This window comes from Drosophila subobscura, chromosome O (assembly GCF_008121235.1).
Source record: "Drosophila subobscura isolate 14011-0131.10 chromosome O, UCBerk_Dsub_1.0, whole genome shotgun sequence".
NCBI classification, from domain to species: domain Eukaryota; kingdom Metazoa; phylum Arthropoda; class Insecta; order Diptera; family Drosophilidae; genus Drosophila; species Drosophila subobscura.
This window is the reverse complement of record NC_048533.1, coordinates 19283498-19299231: the sequence shown is the minus strand read 5'-3', so window position 1 is coordinate 19299231 and position 15734 is coordinate 19283498. Positions and strand designations below refer to the sequence as shown.

The 15734-nt window shown below is 48.5% G+C and overlaps 2 protein-coding genes across 2 annotated transcripts; one reads left to right on the top strand and one right to left on the bottom strand.

The window, feature by feature from the left end:
- LOC117898246 lies at positions 1-5391 on the top strand. Its single transcript, XM_034807491.1, has 3 exons — positions 1-1910; positions 2976-3137; positions 4254-5391. Exons 1-3 carry the CDS (start codon positions 315-317, stop codon positions 5271-5273), a joined length of 2778 nt encoding a protein of 925 aa, XP_034663382.1. The 5' UTR covers positions 1-314; the 3' UTR covers positions 5274-5391.
- A 6420-nt stretch (positions 5392-11811) lies between these two features.
- LOC117896571 lies at positions 11812-14268 on the bottom strand. The gene is made up of 4 exons (XM_034804971.1): positions 13974-14268; positions 13834-13902; positions 13112-13234; positions 11812-13056 (listed from the first exon to the last, which is right to left on the bottom strand). The coding sequence occupies exons 1-4, from the start codon at positions 14130-14132 to the stop codon at positions 11938-11940; spliced, it is 1470 nt and encodes a 489-aa protein (XP_034660862.1). The 5' UTR covers positions 14133-14268; the 3' UTR covers positions 11812-11937.
- Positions 14269-15734: the final 1466 nt, after the last annotated feature.

Here is a 15734-nt window from a genome sequence, read left to right as displayed (position 1 = left end):
AGCGCTGCGGGTTATTGTCAGATAGAACGCGGTGGCGTGAACATCACATCAAGTACCAACAACTAATGAGAGCCAAGAACAGCGATTATTGAAATAGAAAACTCTCCTCTTGCTCCGCGTTCGTGTGCGTGTTTGTGTGTGTGTTCTTTTGGGATTTCCCGCGTTCTGTGACCATAAAAAATATTGGCACTCGGCCCAAGTTGGACAATACGCTGCCACTGCCAAATCGTCGAGCTAGACAACTGCCGGAAATGCGAAAGTGAAAGCGGTCGCCCATCGTGACACAAAAGAAAAGTAATCAGACGTCCCGTAATATGTCTTCCACGCTCAAGTCGCAGCAACTGCCGCTGAGCATTCCCAGCCACAGCGGCGGCATGTACGTCAAGACGGCACCATCGTTGCCGGGCAAGGCATTCGAGGAGAACACTTGCTACGGCGCCTTTATGTCGCCCCCGCTGAGTGCCACAATTGGAGGCGGGTCGGCGAATCGGAACGACACCTTTCGGGCCCCACTGAAGGTGGAGGCAGCCGACAGCGGCGGCTACAACAACTTCACTGGCGGTGAGCTGCAGTTTCCGGACTTTTCGCACCTTTGCTTTGCCGCTGAGACACCCAATTCGGTGTTCAGCGACTGCCACAACTATGTGGGGCAGGATCAGGACTTTGATCAGGATCAGGATGACATTGTGTGCGCCGCGGCGGATCACACGGGCATGCCGTACCAGCAGGGCCAGTACACACAGCTCAACCGGGAGGATATCTTCCGCTTCGAGCCGGAGGACATTGCCCGACTGACCGGAGAGCCCGACTTCTCCGGACTGATGCAGCCACAGCCGCCGACGCCCTACACTCCCTACACGCCCTGCAGCGCCCAGTCCAGCCAGGTGCCGGTCGATGCCGCGTCTTTGGCGGCCTCGCAGGCCGACTCCATTAATCTGGATATTGATTATTTTAATTATGACGAAATTAATTGCCAATCGAAAAACCAATCACCGTGCTCATCACCGCACCTGGACGCCTGGTTGAATTTCAATCTCGGCGAGATGCCAGTCACTGCCACGGCAGACACAGACACAGCCACAGCCACGTCCGCGGCAGCCGCCGCCACATCATCGCCCAAACTGTGCAACATGTACGATGGCCTCCTGCTGCAGCAACACATCAAGCAGGAGCAGGGGCACGAGCCGGAGCAGGAGCCCTCGCCCACCAAGCTGCCATCGATGAGCTCCACATTCGGGACACCCAAATGCATTCCCATGTGCGCCAGCAATTTCGATGATTACTCGAATCTCTATTGCGGCCCGGGGGCGGCACAGTACGCGGCCGAAAATTATCAAAATAATATGTCGCACGCCATCGAAAAGCCGAACCGTGAACACAAAATCATCTGGACCATTGACGAGCTCGACGAACTGATGCTGGGCGACGGCAATCAGCAGCCGCCGCAATGCCAAAGTACCAAATCCGATATGGCTAATTACTTTGCGGATGAGTTGATCAAAAGTGAGTCAGCCATGGGTGTGGGCATGGGCATGGACAGCGAGGATGATGACAATGAGAACGAGGAAGACACGGAAACCCACGATGGGCTCGACAATGAGGTGTTCGCCCAGCCGTCGGTCTGCGAGCTCAAGCCGGAGAGCTGCTGCGATGCGGAGGCTGAGGCTGAGGCCGAGGCGGAGGCGGAACCACTGCCACTCATCTGTCGCTGGACCGGCTGCAATGTGGAGTTCCCCCACCAGCAGGCCTTCGTGGAGCATATCGAGAAGTGTCACGTGGATGTGCGCAAGGGAGAGGATTTCTCCTGCTTCTGGCTGGACTGTCCCCGTCGCTACAAGCCGTTCAATGCCCGCTACAAATTGCTCATTCACATGCGTGTCCACAGCGGCGAGAAGCCGAATAAATGTCCGGTAAGAATCCAAGCCAATTCAGCACAAAACCTGTCCAATCTCGTGCAGAATGCCATTTTTCAAAATCAGACAAGGGGAGTTTATTTTTTCCACAGCATCGCACAGCTGCTGCTGCTGTTGCTGCTGCTGCCATATTTGTTTATGTTTCGAAACAAGACTTTTCCACTCAAGAATCCTACGACACGATACGATGGCTGTGTTAGGTTCCTTTTCTGATACCCAGGAGTCAAAAGGGTAGATACATCAGCTAACCATCCAACAAAATCTGATCTCTGGCACTGCCATTCCTTCGCTCTCTTGTCAGAGTGCTTCCCACTCATAGGAAGTATCTTTTAGTCGACTAAACATTTCGCTCGCATTTCCTTTTATCATGCACGTGTTGACATTTGATGCGACTTTGGAGCCTGCCATCGCTCAGATGATGAATTGTGCGGCGCAAAGCAATCACAGAAATTGACAGAGTCAGAGTAAGGCCATCGGCCCCAGGCCCCCGTTCCCAGCACCGAGCAGGAGTCCAAAGTCCACTTGAAATAGAGTTGTGCTGGTAATGTTATTAGGGGACACACGCACACAAACACAAACACAAACACACTCTGACTGTATCTTCCACGTCCCATCTCTCTCCGGGATGCTCTTTCATTTTGATTTTTGAGTAATTGATGGATTCCTGGTTGTTTTTGGGTGGTAAAAAAATGACTCGAACTCTGCTTGGAGCTGCCTTTTGCCATTACACTCGCTCCTGTTTTCTGTTGCTGTTTGCTGCTTGTGTTCCCTGTTCCTGTTGCAAGAGCGTCATTTGCCCTTTCACTGGGTGTGTGACAGGTGTGAGGGTGGGCTACCTGGGGGGTGCCAAAAACGAGCAACATCGAGGTCACAATTTTATACGTCCTTCGGACACTCAACTCAGCTCAACTCCACTCCACTCGACTCTGGACTCATCTCAATGCACTCCTCTTTGGCACCTGCTTTCCCCCCTCCTCCACCGCTCCTGTGCTGCGGCAGTAATTGCAATTTTCGATGACACCTTCCATTTTCGTGTGTTTTTTGTGTGTTTTTCCATTACAGTTTCCCGGCTGCAATAAAGCATTCTCGCGTTTGGAAAATTTGAAAATTCATCAGCGCTCGCACACGGGGGAGCGGCCTTATGGCTGTCAGTATAAAGGCTGCCTCAAAGCGTTCAGCAATAGTTCGGATCGGGCGAAACATCAAAGGACCCACTACGACACGGTGAGTACATTCCCCTTATTCTGGCCATGTGTGTGTGTGTGTGTGTGTGTGTGCGCGTGGGGCAAGCAATTTGCAATGCGTGTCAAAAGGAAATTGAAGAGCTTGCGGCCAGGGAGGCAGTTGGGGCAAGATGCAGTTGGGGTCTCAAGCGTGGCTTTAAGATTTAATGGCTGCCAAGGCGCTCAGCTGAGATAAAGTCACTTGAATGAAACAAAAAGTAAACAAAGAGGAAGTGCCAGTTCAGACTATAGTTTTGGATACCCTTTGCAGATAAAATGTGCCATGAAATGGTGCACTTTGATTGGATTATCCATTGAAAGTTGAGCTGTGACATGCTGATCCGATCTTTGGCGCTGCGAATTAGCATAGGAACAAATGCAGATTGGCAGATGCACACAGCTATGCGAACTCTTCCTTTGACAGTCGGACACGCTGCTCCCAATCATAATACCCTTTCGAAGAGTACAAAAAAGTGTGCCACAGTTGCTGCTGCTGCTGCTGTTGCTTCTGTTGTGGCTGCTGCCAGCATGACATGTGCACATTTCGCATTTCGCTGCCTGAGTGATTTATAGTTTTGGCTCTGTTTTGGCCCAGCGGCAAGGGCCACGGCAACAGCTAGAACGGCAACAGCAGCAGCAGCAGCAGCAACAGCCGCGTCAGCGCGTGGTAGAGCCGGAAAAAAGGTCACAGCCAGCATGAAGGAGCAGCCGGGCAGCAGGAGGCAAATCGAATAAACTAAACGAGTTGCCAGACCCACGCTAGGTGCAGTTTTAGGTGGTTGGGGGATGGGGGCAGCCAATCAGGATCACAAAAGGATACAATGTGTGGATGGGTGGAAAGTGAATGCTCCTGGTGCCCGCGGGCAGGCAGGGCAAACAAAATGCAGCATGACATTTCAAAACGATTTGACTTGGCAAATATGCCAAGCCATATGCAGGTCCTGCCGACTGTCTGTGTGTGTGTGTGTGTGTGTGTGTGAGAACAAATCAATTGCATACTTTTAGGGAGCAGCAGCAGCAGCAGCGACAATATTTTGTGCCGCGCTGTTGCGCTCTCCATTGAAGCTGGCAAATATTAATGCAAAGCGTCTCGTCTATTCTCGCTCTATTGGAACAGAAACCGTATGCCTGCCAGCTGCCGGGATGCACCAAGCGCTACACGGATCCCTCCAGCCTGCGCAAACATGTCAAGAATCACGCGCTGCGCAATGCCAATGGACAGCTGGTGCGCCGCAAATCTGCCGGCGGCGGCGGTGGTGGCCCATCGAATGCCTGCAGCAAGAAGGCGGCCAAAACACGCCGTCACTCGGAATCGGCACTGGCCCAGGCCCAAGCCCAAGCCCAGGCCCAGGCCCAGGCTGTGTGCGGTGGTGCGCCCTTAGGTGCGACGACAGGTGCGGCCACAGGTGACCAGCAGCAGCAGCGGCAGCACCGCAGCAATAGTTGCAGCGATTCGATGCTTCACTTTGAGAATGGGCCAACGACTGCGGACAGGACCAACCGCAATGGCTGCGGCAATGTTGCAGCTAATAACAATTCAATGAACTTTAATGAGTTGTCAAATTGCATTGTCATCATTGAGCACAATCAGAATGAAGCAACAACGGGAGTGGGAGCAGGAGCAGGAGCAACCACAGCAGTACAGACATCAGCATCGGCAACGGCAACGGCAGCAACAACATATGCTCTTTACGATGCAACCGGCAACATGGCGCCCGCAACGGAAACGGATGCGCTGAGCGTTTGCAGCAGCAATAGCAACAATTACAACAATGGCTACAGCGACAGCCATGAAAATATTAATCAATTAAGCGAGCTCGAACAACTGCTGACATCAACGAATGGACGCAGCCCCATCCCCAGTCCCAGTCCCAGTCCCAGCCCCAGTGCGATAAGGCACAATGCGAAGCCGGCAGTTGCCTCAGCCGCTAATGGGATTAGCAGCGTGGCTGCCACACAGGGGGGCAGGGCCGGCAAATGCCATTTGAGCGAGTTTGTGTCGTTCGAGTACGTGACAAAGTACATCGCGGACTCGTACGCGGATGCAGCCACATGCAAGAGCCCAGCAGTTAATTTACATTTACAGTCGGAGTTTGATAATAATTTCGATATGCTGGACTTGCAGGAGTTCATCTAAGGTTAGACATTAAGTTTGATTAGGTTTACAGTAGTTCTAGCTAGCGCCCACCAAAAGTCAGCAATTCTATATCCAAAGATCTCAGTGCCTGAGCCCTTGAAAGAAGCCAATCCAACTACCATAAGTCCACCTATCAGCACTTGTACATAGCACGTCCTTTAGCCCATGGCTTGGGCATAAGAAATGTTCCTAGACATCATCCGTTGGTTCCAGTGATTAGCAGCGTCTTCCTTCACCCTCCCCCACAGTGGCCGTGAGAGCGGTGAACCCTCAATTAAGTTTTACTCTACATTAAGTGCCCTCGAGAAGTGCTCTGTTAAAGATTCTCTTGACGGAAAAAACAACAACGATTTACCACATTAATTAAATTAATTTCCATGATTTTTTCCTACGCAACTTGTTTGCATATGTAATTATATTAAAATATGCATATTAATTACTTTGCGCTCACTATGTGAATAAACATTAATGTGCAGCACATGAACAACAAAAAGAATGCGAGTAATGTTAATGTGTTGGATTAAAGCAGATTTAATGCAATAGCCCCACGCACTGGCAAAGGTGTTCAAGTGCCGAATGCTCAAATGGTGAGTGTACAAATTTAATCGGGAGTGTTATCCATCTATTGCAATACTTTTGGCTGACAAGAAACGCTGGAAACAGAGCGTTAACCTCTTAGGCAGCGAAGAGAACGTGCAAACATATTCCCCCACCATTATTCCACTTTAAGGTACGCACTGCTGGGTAACCATTGACCCTTAGGATCCACTTCGATTTCAGATATATATGTGTAGGTACATTACACCTGGCATTCGAGGCAGAAAAACACGGAAAGGGAGACCCGGACAACATGCTGGGATTTCCGTTTCATGTTTGCCCGCCTGACTTCACTTAATTGCTGTGCATTCAAAAAATAATTTACATCCCCCTTGCACTTGCATGTGTGTGTGTGTGTGTGTGTGTTTGTGTAGTTAATTTATTATACGAATTGAACACATTTCCAGCTTCGCATCCATTTGTCCTGCATCCATGCACATAAATTCGGGTACATATTCGTATTCATTTACGACTCATATAAAATTCATAAAAATGGGCTTAAGCCTTCAATTAATTTGCGATTGTGCACTGATTTCGCATTGAGTGGTTGCTTTTTCATGGGCTGCTCTAATTTGATTGAATATTCCAAAGCGAATACTCTTTCGCTTCGCTCTTTTCGGTGGCACACTTCCCTAATGGATAGCTGGAATCTGCCCCCATGGATGCGACCCATAAATGCCTTGACGCCACACAGCTACAGGCTGCAGCAATGTTGCACTGCCAACTGGCAATGCAATTTTAGCGACTTAATAAGGCTCAAATGTCCTCTTTCGTTAACTGGCTGGAAATTGCACCCGGGCATGCTGGTGCACACAGCGGGCTGTTAATGTGTAAACAACTGCCAACATATCAATGAGCAGCGCGGAGCAGCGCGGGAATGTGCGGAGCGGCAGGGCAGCGAGGCAGTCGGGTTAAAAATAAAGTGGCCAGAAGCATGGCCCCGTTAAATGAGCAGTTAACATTGGCCGTTATGAACTTTAATATTAATAACCATTTATGCTTATGACAGACAATGAAAGCCGTGCGCAAATTTACTTGCTCGGCCACCCATACCAACAGCCACATCCACATCCACATCCACCTACCCGTTTCCGTTTCCGGCTTCTGTTTTTGCTGTACATGTGCGCTGTGCAGCACCAACTAAAAATGCTTAGGGATGGGTCGGATGGGTCATACAGCTGCATTTAAAAATGCTGCAAGTGTGCCAGTTAATATGCAGACCGACACGGCTCTTCATTACATGCCCCAAACACACACAAACACACACACACAAACACATTGTGGCCGACAGGGACAACATCAACAAAACAAACAACGAAAATGCAAAGCAATTAAAAGCAGCGCCGCAGAACATAGCGCGGCATATCCATATCCTCCTCCACATAAAACATGAGCACGGGCACATGATTTGGACTTTTGTCGGAGCTGACTTTTTGCTATCACTACACAGCACTCCACTATGTCTGAGTGTGTCTCCTGTGTTGTAGGTGTTCGCTGCGCCACGACTGGGTGACACTGGGTCTAATGAAGGTTTCACCTTAAAATAGAGAAAAAACCAAAGTAGAATCTTTTATTAGAGAGTTGCTTAATGTGGAACTAACTTGATAGATAAATATTATTTGTTAATGTTACATATAAGACCTGCGTACGATATTCCCTCTGTAATATCCCTTTACTGGTCATTCGGCCGGACTGCCTGCTGAGGGCTACAAGTGGTCATTGGCTGGCTGTTGGGAGTTCTCTGTTTCGTGTTACGGCTCCCGTTTTGGATGTTAGGTTTGGGCCCAAATGAATTTTTCGCTTCCGAGGTTAAAGTGAAGAAATTGTGCAGCAAAAACTCACACACCGAGTGTGTGTGGGATGGCAGCTAAATATTTACTAGCTCACACACAGGCGAACAAACAAAACATACGAGCACGAGTACGAGCACGAGCACGAGCAGATACACAAACTGGAGGCTGTGAAGTTTTATGAAAATGGCTGGCTCGTACCTGGGCGAGTGTTTGTGGGAGTAATTGTTATACCAAAGTCGCGCTCCCAATTTATTTTTGTTAATCAGCAGAGCTGCACGTCCCAGTCGACGGCCACGCCCTCGCCTCGAATGCCCGCGCACACATATGCGTGGCAAGTGGCAACAATTCGACAATTATGTGGCATTTCCATTGCCGTTTTTGCTGTTCGTTTTTATTTTAATTAAAAACTCCCACAGCCAAACGGAAGGGGTTCTCAGCGCGCAGGATGCAAAATGGAAAGAGCAGGTTTCCCCCCCCAGCCCCATGTGTTAGAATATTTGATATTTATGTGCCTCCTCCTGCACCACAACGGAGGCACCAGCAGTCAGAAGGCAGGAGGCAGGAGGCAGGAGGGAGTTTCGCTCGCCAGTGCCCGGTGGCAAGTTCCACTCCGATAAGCATCTGCTGCTGCTGCTGCTGCTGCCACAGGCTGCCGTTGCCGCTGCTGTTTCTCATGTTTTGTGGCTCCGATTTTCAGTGCGTTTCGGCGGTTTGTTCCGCAATTATGCAAATCCAAAGATCGCCACACAGCGATATACCAAAATTCCATGCATTTACAATTTTCTAATCAATGGAATTTTAATTTTAATTTCCAACGGAACACCCGATTCCTGCGGCCCAGTCCTTGTTCGCCATGTGTCTTTCCACTTTTTCTAATTGTGGTCGGGCAAAAATGGTTTAATTTGCTGTTTGGATTGCTTGCTCTCTGGTGCTGGGCTGGACTGGGCTGAATGAGATACAATCGCACCATGGCACATTCATAATTTTGCGATAAAAGGAGTCAAAGGGCTGTGGCTGGTCCCGTCAGGTCACTTTCCATTTTCCAGCTGAGTTTTCGATTAAAGGCGCAATGTTTCAATTAATTCAATCCCAGTGTGAAATGTGTCACTCACACATGTCCCCCGTAGTCGGAAGTTGCGCGCTTTGTTGCCTATTTATGGGGCAGTGCCATCTGAATGGTAGCTCTCTGCATTCATTTCATACTCGCATTCGGATTCGGATTCGTATTCGTATTCGTTTTAATTTAATCAGGCTGGCTGCCGCGCTACGTCGCTCAACCATAATTAAGTTTCTTTGCACTGCTTGCAGCATGGACATGGAACAACACCAAAGAAATCAGTGAGAAGTTCGTTATGCGTTGATTAACCGACTAAAAGATACCTCCCGCTGCATGGGGAAATATAACTGATGCTTAAACGATATACTTGGAGCCACATTATCTTCCCCGAAAGACCAGAATTTGTTGCTGTTACATAGCACACTTCAACCCAATATACCTTCCCTTCTGCACAAAGATATAATAGGGAGAGAGGGAGAAATAAAATAAATCAGACATGTGTACCATATTTTACTGGGGCCCCGAACCCCCATCGATAATGCAATAACACATCCTGGCAGCACGTTTTTTAACATTTAATTGAATAAATAAATCCCGTTTATTTATTTCCACCTCCGCAATATACACACAATTGACAATTTCAAATATGTACTCGAATGCGAGCATTTAAATATGAAAATACTTTTCACGCAGCATCTGCATATTGCATTTTCCATTGTGTAATTAATTAAACATTTCCGGTGGCTCGTCAAAGTTTTCAGTTAGCCCTACACTGCACATACAAACATCCAGCACAGGGGGACTGCTGCTCGAAAGTTTGCCCTGAGAGTAATTAGACGACAAAGTGCCCCGTCTCCCCACTGCTTGTACTTGTGCTGTCTGAGTGCTTAAAATGCTCCTTTGGCGTTAAATTTATGACAACCGCACATGTTGTTTGCCGCCTAAACAGTAACAATAACGGGCCATGAGGCAACAGCCATCAGGCAACAGCGTGCAACATGGGAAGAAGCGTGGGTGGGTGGTCTTGGGGCTGGTTGCTCGTTAGAAACTTTCTAAGGTTGTGGCGCTACACGGAACAGCTGCGCCGCCAAAAAGGGAAGGATTCTCCGAATTGTTGCACGCTTCATTCCCTCTTCCTTGGCTCTTTCTGTCGGTAGAGAGGTGGGGGGGACATGGTCACATTGTTGCAAAAGCTGGCTGCCACGGCCACGGCTGATAAGCTGCCCTTGGGCCAGGGTACGCATATGCCGTGTGGTGTGGTGTGGTGTGCTGCACTGACGTGACCCCTAACATTGCAGCAACTGCTCGAGTGGGTGTGGCAGCGAAATTTTGCTCCAAAGTAAATTTATTGTTTTGGCCATTACCACTTAGTGTGTTGCCCCTGCTCCTGCTCTGCTCTTCTCGTTCTTCTTGTTGTTTGTGTATTGCTGCAAAACTTGCCCCAAAGTGCCGTTTATTCTTATGCAAGCGAAGAACTTAGACTTTGTGCTGCTTCTGCCTCCGCCTGTGCTGCTGTTGTGGTTGTGCGGCCAAGGATGCAAATCAGAATTTTTGAAGAGCCCGCACCGAATGCTTTAACAATCTTCAAGTCCTGTACAGCCAAGGTAAAATTTTGCCGTCGATAATGAGTGCTTCACATTAATTAAAAACCAAATGGATGAGACTCCTTCAGGCTTCCCATTGCGAATTGTGCAAGCAGTAGAGGAAGCAGTAGAAGCAGCAACAGCAGCAGCAGCCTCAACTGCTTTACCTTCAGATTTATTTTTGTTCACAAGTAGAAATTAATTGCACTGCACACCGCAGCAGCCATTCACGTGGAGGAGGAGCACTTGTTCCAGTTCCATTATCATTGCTACCAATATCATTGGCGACCCTCGAAATCGCTGTAATTTCGAATAGATAATGAAATGCAATTAGAAAGTGTACGACACACACACACACATACACGGAGAAACACGCACACGAAGAGCCACGGAGAAGGCAGAAATAGAGAGAGAGAGAGAGAGTGTATAAAGACTGGCAACAATAACAGCAATTTAAACAGATTTCCGACAACAACAAAACCCTCCTACAGCTGCTGACTGCCGCATAATGTGGCATAGAAGTTTGTAATTAAAGTTTGCCGAGGCCAGGTGACGGTGACGGCCAGTGACGACGCCACGGGATATGGCCCGGCGTCCACACAATGCAACAGCAGCAAATCAATTTCCGCATCCCACCCGGATGCCCGGTTGCCCGGATGCCCGGTCCGGCTTCGGCCTCGGCTCTGCCACTGGCTCTGGCACTGGCTCAGGGCTCTGGCTTGGGTCGGCTCCTGGGCCTTGTCAGGGCGATCAACATGGCAGAAAATAAAATTCAATTAACGCGCTTAAATTAAACTGCCACTTCCGGTTTTGATGACATTTTCATAGCAATCCAAGCAGGCAGCGGGGGGTTCTGCTGCAACTACCAGCAGTGCGGTTGTCCGGAACGGCGAGAGGACTAGGATGGATGCCTGCTGTTGGCGTTGTTTACTCCAAGCTGACATCTTGCCTTCGAGCAACGCCTTGCCTTGCCTTGCATCGATATTAAATGGTAAATGGCCGACATAATGGCTGTCCCTCTGCGGCTGTCATTATGGCTGCCCCGGGACAGTGGCCAGTCTGTTCGGCTTAATGATAAGTAAAGCTTATTACGCGCTTCACTCTTGATTGACCAGCCTCGGCGGACGGGTGCTTGCAGGCAATAATAACTTGCAGTGCAAGGAACATCTTTTATATTCGCACAAATGGACTCCATTGTCGCCCGTCCATCAAAGTTGGACCAAGGACCATGGACCATGGCAAACTTCATTATCGAGCCACGCCAAATGACACAAAATCATTGAAGCGTTCAGAAGTGATTAAATTAGAAATCTTCATCGCCAAGTTCTCGCTGGTTGACTGGCATCGAGTGGAGGATGCAATGCACCAGCCTTCTTTGCATCCTCGGACTTTGTCAGCGCTCCTTCCCTCCTCTCCCATAGATTTCTTTTGCAGATGTCCCTGCCCTTTACCAATGGGGGACCAATGGTCTGGTCTGCTCGGGTGATAAGCAACTTTGGCAAAGCAACTGGCGTTTAATTTAATTAGTACACAAGAACAAAAACACCAACAAACAAAAAGGAAAATGCCAAAAGAAAATTTCCCACTGATAAGAGCATGTCCGTTGATTAAGTTGCCTGGCGGCAACTGAATGTTCAAAGCAGACGAAAAGCGGATTTGTAGCAGCAGTTCTCCCGCTGATGCTTTTGCTTTTGCTTCTGCTGATCCTTGTCCTGCTCCAGCTCCAGCTTCAGTTCATCATCGAAACGCAAGGTGCACGCGCACTCGCATTCGCACTCGCCCGGACGGCAGTAGAGCAGAGAGGCAGGCTTTGTTTGGACAACCTCCGATGGTAAGTCGGTGCCACATTTACTCAGAGTGACAGAAGGTGGTGCTGCCAGCTGGAGCGTGCTCGAAGATTCATTGACATTGGCTGGCGTGTACTCGTTTTGGGCCGAGGGCCGACTCTTTCCTATGAACAGCAGACTGTCGGACTGCGGACGAGTTGGCAAAGAGCAGATGGAGATGGAGATGGAGCTGTGGCTGCTGCCCGACTCCTGCTCCCCATGGTCTTCGGCTTGGACATTACTCTCTCCATTGGGCTGCCCTTTCAGCTTAACTGTTGCATGCCGTAAATCATTTGTTGAGAGTGAAAGATGCCCCGAAATTTCATCATGTGAAGGATGCATTGTTGTCGTCCTCGCCATTGTGGCACTGGGTGTCTCTGTCGGCTCTGTCGGCCCTGTCGGCCCTGCTGATTGTATCGTTTCATTGGAGGCATTGAAGTTGTCTGTGAAATTTGTGCGCAGCAGTGTGGCAGCATTGGACTCGAAGAGATTCTCCAGCGGGTCGCTGCGACCGTCCAGCAGCCTGGTTAGAAATTTATGCGTTGGCAGCAGCGGCCTCCGCTTCCGCCAAATGCTTCGGTCAGCAAGTGTTTTTGTTGGTTGCGGCACGGCTGGGACTTTGGTGATGCCCGCGAAGAGCTTTTGTCGCAATTTATCTTCGGAGCGACACATCTCAAAGGCATTTGCAATGGTCAAGTAAATCTGTTCGGCCAACAAGGCCCGACGCGGCGTGTAAAAGTCCCGACAGACGGGACAGCGCTCGGCCCGAATACGGCAATCAACGCAGAGCACATGTCCGTTCTGGCATTGCATGGCTGGCGGAGTTATGGTCAGATTGCAGATGGGGCACTCGACCAGGCGCAGTATACTCTCCAGGACAGTGGAGAGCCGTCTTAGGCTGGTCGGCATGGGTGCACAGCATATGCTCTGGTGGGTTTCAGACAATTATTTCGGTTTTGAGTGTTCAATTGGATTTACTTACATTCTTATCACAGTCCTTTTCACAACCACTGTTCCAGCAGAGGATTGTGACGCAGTCCTTTTGGCTTCTAACTATTGTGGCCACATCTGCGACTCGCATTCCCAGCACATCTACTCCATTGACCTGAAATGTGTGAGTAAGTAGTAGTAGTAGTAGTAGTGGTTTAGGTATTTAATTATTTTAATTCGATTTTTGTTTGTCTGTCCGCATTTACATTTTCAAGTTCAAATCAACTGCTTGCTTGCTTGCTTAGCAGTGCACTGCTTTCCACTGCTTGCTTTATGCAGAACTGTTTGCGTATGTTAACTCAAGCAGGCAGCATGCACGTTAAGCGGAGCGCTGTTATTGCCGTCGCTGTGCATACATAAGTCGTTCAAGTGTTTTGTTTGTTTTCATTATTTAGTTATCACTAATTAATCTTTCCGATTTTCTTCTAGAAATGTTACGTATGGTTGTTAGTGCCCGTCCCGGAAAAAGCTGGTTCTGAATGCACCAACTGTTTCGGGGCTATGGGTGAGTGTTTTCTGTTTTCTACTAACCAACTGATAAAACTACAATGTAGGTTTTAGATGCCAATCAATTAAGCTTTATTGCCCTGCTATTTAAAGCAAACAATCAACGCTGACAAAGGCAAAGTCTAGTGTTTACATACATGCAATATATGTAAATTAATACGTCATAGAAGATTTACAAAGTGGCGAGCGAGACCTATTATATCTTACCTCAAGAACACAGTCACCCGTCTGGAGACCACATAGTGCTGCAGGTGTGCCCGTGGCCACCTCGCAGACCTGTTTTATGGGAACAAAATATCGGATTAAAGATCGTAATAGGATCCGCGCTTGTCGCTTCCTTTTATTACCCATGGGTAGGGATCCCACTTGCTGCGGGTCAGATGGAACCCGTAGTTCTCTATGCTGGGGGCAGCACGTGGTATTCTCAAGAGCCGCACGCTCGATGTCTCTGCGTAGCTTTCGGCAAAAGCTGCATTTGGCTGTGTGCTCCGATCGGTCTGCTTCATTGTTCCTAATCCTCAGAGATCGCAGAGACTCGCGTTGCATACAGCCAAAATCCACACGGAACCGATACAGTGACTAGCGCGAGACGTGTTCAACCTGCGCTCTCACCTGGTAAACTGTTTTTCGAGTCTGTATTTTGTTCGTGCAAGTCTCGCGCGTCTATGTGGGCCGAGCGCTTTGGGCCGACGCAATCGGCTATGACAACAATTTTGGCTTCAGCTTTCGGCCGTGCTCACAGCATCTCTCACCCATTGGCCACGGCTTCTAGCCTCTGTCTCTGTGTTGTAAGTTGTCGGCGCCGAATTGTGGCTGCGACCAGGGCCGCCACAGACGCTGGCCGACAGCAGCAGGTTGTGCGCATGGAAATTAGTCTTACGAGCTCGAGTATGTGTGCTTGCCGCTTGCTGGGGCTAAGTAAATATTTGAACTTTTATTTGGGCATTAAGACATATGCCGCTTTTGTGTGCGCTACAAAGATAAAGGTATTTGTACATATATTTAATCGGATATGCCTAAGGCAAGAGATTCGCGATGGGGGGAATAAAATAAGTACATGGCAATCTCTTGAAATTACTTGAAAATTCTTAAAAATGAAATAGAAGAAGTTTGTACACATGAAAGCTTCTATTAACTTTAATTGTTTAATGAATGATAATATGATAATATTCCCCGCGAGTGTTTAAAACAGCATATTTAAAATATTCACTGCCGCATTCTCTGCTCTTTTCAAGTGTTGTTTATTTGCTTAATTTTTGTGCTGCTAACAACGCCCAAAATGTATGTTTATTTTCGACATTGTAATTCAATTTGAAAATAAATATGATTATTTTTTAGCTTAATTGCGTGTCGCCATGTGCCAAAGCCAGAGCCCAGTGTCAAACGGCAGTGCATTGCCATTGAGTGGCGCAAATCAGAAGGAGAAATGAAAACAGAAACACTGGCGGAGGTTTGGAGGTGTCAAGCGGGGATAAACATAAATAACGGGCCCTATATAAATGCCTGGCCTAAAAAGCCAGCTCGTCCATTAACCCTAACAATGATAACTGATGGAAATTGGCAGCTGACAAATGGATTTGGCATTGCCACCAAACCCCCACCACACCACACCGGCGTTGCTCCAATTGACTTTCGCTTTTTTGTTGCTTTCCATTGTTTGGCTGTCAATTGATGGGGCAATTTTTGTTTGGCGCTTAGCCGGACATGAGCGTGCATAGCTTGCTGCCCAAATAACATTGAAATTGGTAATTTCATTAAATTTTGCGCCCAGCTAAATGACCCTGTGCTAGGCGCTGGGTGCTGCTCGCTGGTCGCGGGTACGGTGGTTTGTTTGTGCGGCTTGGCTTTTGATTTCGTTTGGGGTTTTCAATTTGCGAGTTCAATTAGATTTCATTTGAATTTATTTGTGCTATTCAGAATGGGCTGGCATTTGAGTGGCCACAGAAGCGGACGGCAGCCGAAAGCCGTCAGCCGTCGGCATTGTCAAAATTAACCAAATACTTACAAAGCCAATAACATCAAATTTCATGTTTCTCAATGAGCCAGAGACGAGTTCGAGCTGCGAACGCCTACACGTACTTTATGGCACGGCAGCAAAGTCAAGCAAT

What these genes read in the sequence shown, in the direction of transcription:
- LOC117896571 (XM_034804971.1), bottom strand. Translation starts at nt 14,132, where the DNA reads ATGAAGCAGACCGATCGGAGCACACAGCCAAATGCAGCTTTTGCCGAA. An exon ending in CGGGTGACTGTGTTCTTGAG is followed by an intron (nt 13,235 to 13,833) that starts GTAAGATATAAT and finishes CACACATTTCAG; the next exon opens with GTCAATGGAGTAGATGTGCT. An exon ending in AAAAGGACTGTGATAAGAAT is followed by an intron (nt 13,057 to 13,111) that starts GTAAGTAAATCC and finishes GAAACCCACCAG; the next exon opens with AGCATATGCTGTGCACCCAT.
- LOC117898246 (XM_034807491.1), top strand. Translation starts at nt 315, where the DNA reads ATGTCTTCCACGCTCAAGTCGCAGCAACTGCCGCTGAGCATTCCCAGC. An exon ending in AGAAGCCGAATAAATGTCCG is followed by an intron (nt 1,911 to 2,975) that starts GTAAGAATCCAA and finishes TTTCCATTACAG; the next exon opens with TTTCCCGGCTGCAATAAAGC. An exon ending in AAAGGACCCACTACGACACG is followed by an intron (nt 3,138 to 4,253) that starts GTGAGTACATTC and finishes CTATTGGAACAG; the next exon opens with AAACCGTATGCCTGCCAGCT.